Source organism: Crocodylus porosus, unplaced genomic scaffold (assembly GCF_001723895.1).
Source record: "Crocodylus porosus isolate Cpor-Errol unplaced genomic scaffold, CroPor_comp1, whole genome shotgun sequence".
NCBI classification, from domain to species: domain Eukaryota; kingdom Metazoa; phylum Chordata; order Crocodylia; family Crocodylidae; genus Crocodylus; species Crocodylus porosus.
This window is the reverse complement of record NW_017728886.1, coordinates 211,814,663-211,818,035: the sequence shown is the minus strand read 5'-3', so window position 1 is coordinate 211,818,035 and position 3,373 is coordinate 211,814,663. Positions and strand designations below refer to the sequence as shown.

The following is a 3,373-nucleotide window of genomic DNA, read 5'->3' as shown; positions in this document are numbered from 1 at the left end:
CTTCCTCCCCAGGGGCATCACCTTGCACTTGTCAGTGTTGAAACCCATCCTGTTCTCATCCGCCCACCCCTGTAGCCTGTCCAGATCTGATTGCAGCCTATTCTTTCCTTCTAGCATGCCCACTTCCCCCAACATCTCAGTGTTATCTGCGAATTTGAACAGGGTGCATTTTACCCCTTTGTCTAAGTCGCTGATGAAGATGTTGAACAGTACGGGCCCGAGGACCGAGCCCTGCAGAACCCCACTGCCCACGTCCCTCCAGGTCAAATAAGACCCATATATCCCACCACTCTCTGGGTGCAGCCCTCTAGCCAGTTAGTGACCTAACTGTGGTTGTGAGCAAGTCCCATAAAAAGGTGGGAAACCATGGGTTTCCCCTTGCAGGCTGACAGCATTCCAGCCTGCAAGGAGCTACTTGGGACAATGGGAGGCAGTGGGAGCATGTGCATCTGCGTGTGCACATGGACGTGGCCATTGTGCAGCCAGGCAGGGTCAAGAGAACATCCTTAACAGTTGGATACAGTTAAGTGCATGGGGAGCAGAGGTTGGAGGTCCAGGGTTTGGGAACTGTCTGTGTGTGTGTGGTTGGGTAGGTATGTGGGTGTGTGTGGAGGTGAATGGGTGTGGCAGGTGCCTGCTGGCACTGGGGGAAGGTGGCTGGGTGCCAAGGCTGTGTCAGGGCAGGGGGTGAAAGGGAAAGCGCCAGGCACTCCAGTTGGGGGGGAAAAGGTTGGGGGGAACTGCATGGCTGGGCCAATGGCATCAGGGCTGGTGCCCATAGTCACAGGGGTGGAACACCTGGGAGACTCTGTTTGAAGGGGGGGTGCCATGACCAGGCTGCTTGGTGTGGTGTGGTGTGGTGTGGTGTGGTGTGGTGTGGGAGCCCCAGCCCAGGGTGGGACAGAGTGCCACAGGACTCTCCTCCTCCTCCCCCCAGGCCATGCTGGGGTTGGACTTGCTCTGCTTCCATTTGCATTAACTGGAGCTGATGCAGACACCACACTCCAGCCTGAGTGGGGCGGGGGCATTTGGGGGCCCCTTCTGGGAGCTGCAGATTGGGAGTAAGGGCACCAGCAAGGCCAGGGAGCTGTGGATCAGGAGTGAGGGAGACTGGCAGTGCCAGGGGGCTGTGAGTGGGAAATGAGAGCCACCAGCATGGCCAGGAAGCTGTGGGGTAGGAGTGATGGGTCAACTAGCAGGAATAGGGGCTGTGGGTCGGGACTGGACATCAATGTTTTGGTGCAAAAAAGGTTAAGAACCACGGGTATAGGTTTGGCTTTGATGAGTTTTGTTCTTGTTTCTGGGCAATGCTATCTTGTAATAGACAGTTGTATTTTTCAATCAAAATATATTGCTAACAAACATTGTAGGAAAAAGCTTATGTCAGGAGGCAGAACATTTCTGACAGCCCCTTGTAAAAAATTTGGCAGCACATAACTACCTCCCTCACACCTTCTTCCCTAAGGGACTAAGTTATTTTCTGTTTATCTGGGTAATTGTCAGTGAGTAGCTGTTTGCCCACAAGAGGTAGATGTGTACATAAGGAAAAGGTTCCAACCAATATCTTCCTCCCTCTTCAGGGAAGAGGTGTAGGATTCAGGGTCTTAATTCCTCTGAACCCCTATCAGCTGCAGAGAGTCTGTTACACAACCAAGCCCCCTATTTTATTGATCACATTCGGCTGCCATAGGAGAGAGACTTAGAGTGGTATGAAATGGCAGAGCACAGTGGGTATGCTAATGGTTTGAGAGCAAGAATGCAGAAGTGTGGATAGGCAGGTCTACATTTTTTCTTCAGTAATGCAGGTGGAGCTACTAACTATAACAATCACTGAATTGCAAAAGAAGTCTGTGGAACAAACAATTAAAGAACATTCAAAACTAGGAAAAGATTCTGAATGGCCTTGTGTAGAGCAGCAGACATAAGATGGGATAAGTAAAATAGTATATTTTAGATCCGTTCTGAGGTGCTTTATATATTCATTAATTTTTTATTTACCAAAGTAAAATATGGCCTTACTGGTAGGTGACTGATAAAGTCTTAACAAGTCAAAGCCAAAACTAATCTGGTCTAGATATACTTCATTGGAAATTGTTTCTATTTGAGGGACTGCCTGGAATATATAGCAACAGTAAGACCAAGCTCAGCACCATCTGGTATGACTGGTAAACTATTCTGGCACATTGTAAAGCCCATGTTTTTACAGTGGGAACTGCAGGAGAGATGAGGCAGGATCTGGAAAGACTTTTCTTGGGGGAATAATCATAAGTTATGGGTCTGCTGTTTCCAGATAGGTGATTAGGGAGATAGAAGAAAAAGTGTTATTTTATAATCTATTGTGCTTTCTAAAGCTACATCCAGGGTGCTCAGAGAGCTGGATTTGATTTGTTTTTTGTTGTTGTAGACATTTAAATATTAAATGTCTTTAATAATTTCTGGTTTGACTACATATTTTATTTAGAGCCACTACTTCATCAGTATAACCTGGTTTAATACAAGAGCAGCCTTACATACATCATGTAACTTACCATCAGAGTCAGGCAGTGCTTGCTCAGGAGCCAGAGACATGAGTGAGACATCCTCCGCCTGTTCCGCTAAGTTGTCACCTTGCAGTCTAAACAATAAAACATTAAATAAAAATATAATATAATATTGTTCCACAAATAGGAAACTTAGGTGTTTTATATATGACCATATGGCTGCTTGTACATGTGATGAAACTGCCATTTTTAGAAGTCTAATTGTGTCACATGTTACATGAGCAGTAGAGTGTTGTGATTTAATTTTGCACTTTGTACACATGCGGTGATGTATTGCAAAGCAAATGACTGTTATGTAGCAAACTAAAACACATCCCAATATATTTTAGTTTGCTACCTAACAAATTGGAGTGTTGCATCCATCCCTGAGCCCTTTTGGGCTTCCAGTGCCCGATGCACTGTCTCTGCCACCTCCTCCAGGTACCAGCACACTCAGCTGCCTCCTTCTACCTTCCTGCACTGTCCTCAGGGGCAAGCCATCCTGTTTCTGGGTGGTCCCAGATGGTAGAGACAGTGCATAGGGTGCTGGAAGCCCTGGGGGGGAAGGCAGTGGGGGGCCCAGTTCTACCCTCTGCAGTGGTTTTACCCCCTGGGGATCCCTGGGTGGGCTATTAGCAGGAAAAGTGCTGCCCTAGTTCGGACCTGGCACTGGCCCACTAGCAGCCCATCTGGGAGGTCTGGGGGGCGCCACTGCCATGGAAGGAAGGAGCAGCGCCCCCTGCAGCTCAGAACCTGCTGGCAGCCCACCCCCCGGCCGTGGGATGGTTCCGCCAAAAAAACCCCCCTAAATTGAAATATTGGGTTTTTAATCATCACAATCACCCCCCCATGGT

At 48.2% G+C, this 3,373-nt stretch overlaps 1 protein-coding gene across 4 annotated transcripts in view; it reads right to left on the bottom strand.

Moving 5' to 3' along the window:
• Positions 1 to 3,373, bottom strand: part of CUNH8orf34 (chromosome unknown C8orf34 homolog) — a 289,852-nt gene that overhangs the window by 64,765 nt on the left and 221,714 nt on the right. For all 4 annotated transcript variants that reach the window (XM_019548957.1, XM_019548949.1, XM_019548967.1 and 1 more), the window contains one exon: positions 2,529 to 2,614. In XM_019548957.1, the coding sequence (XP_019404502.1) occupies positions 2,529 to 2,614 (86 nt within the window). The remainder of the gene's footprint in view (positions 1 to 2,528; positions 2,615 to 3,373) is intronic.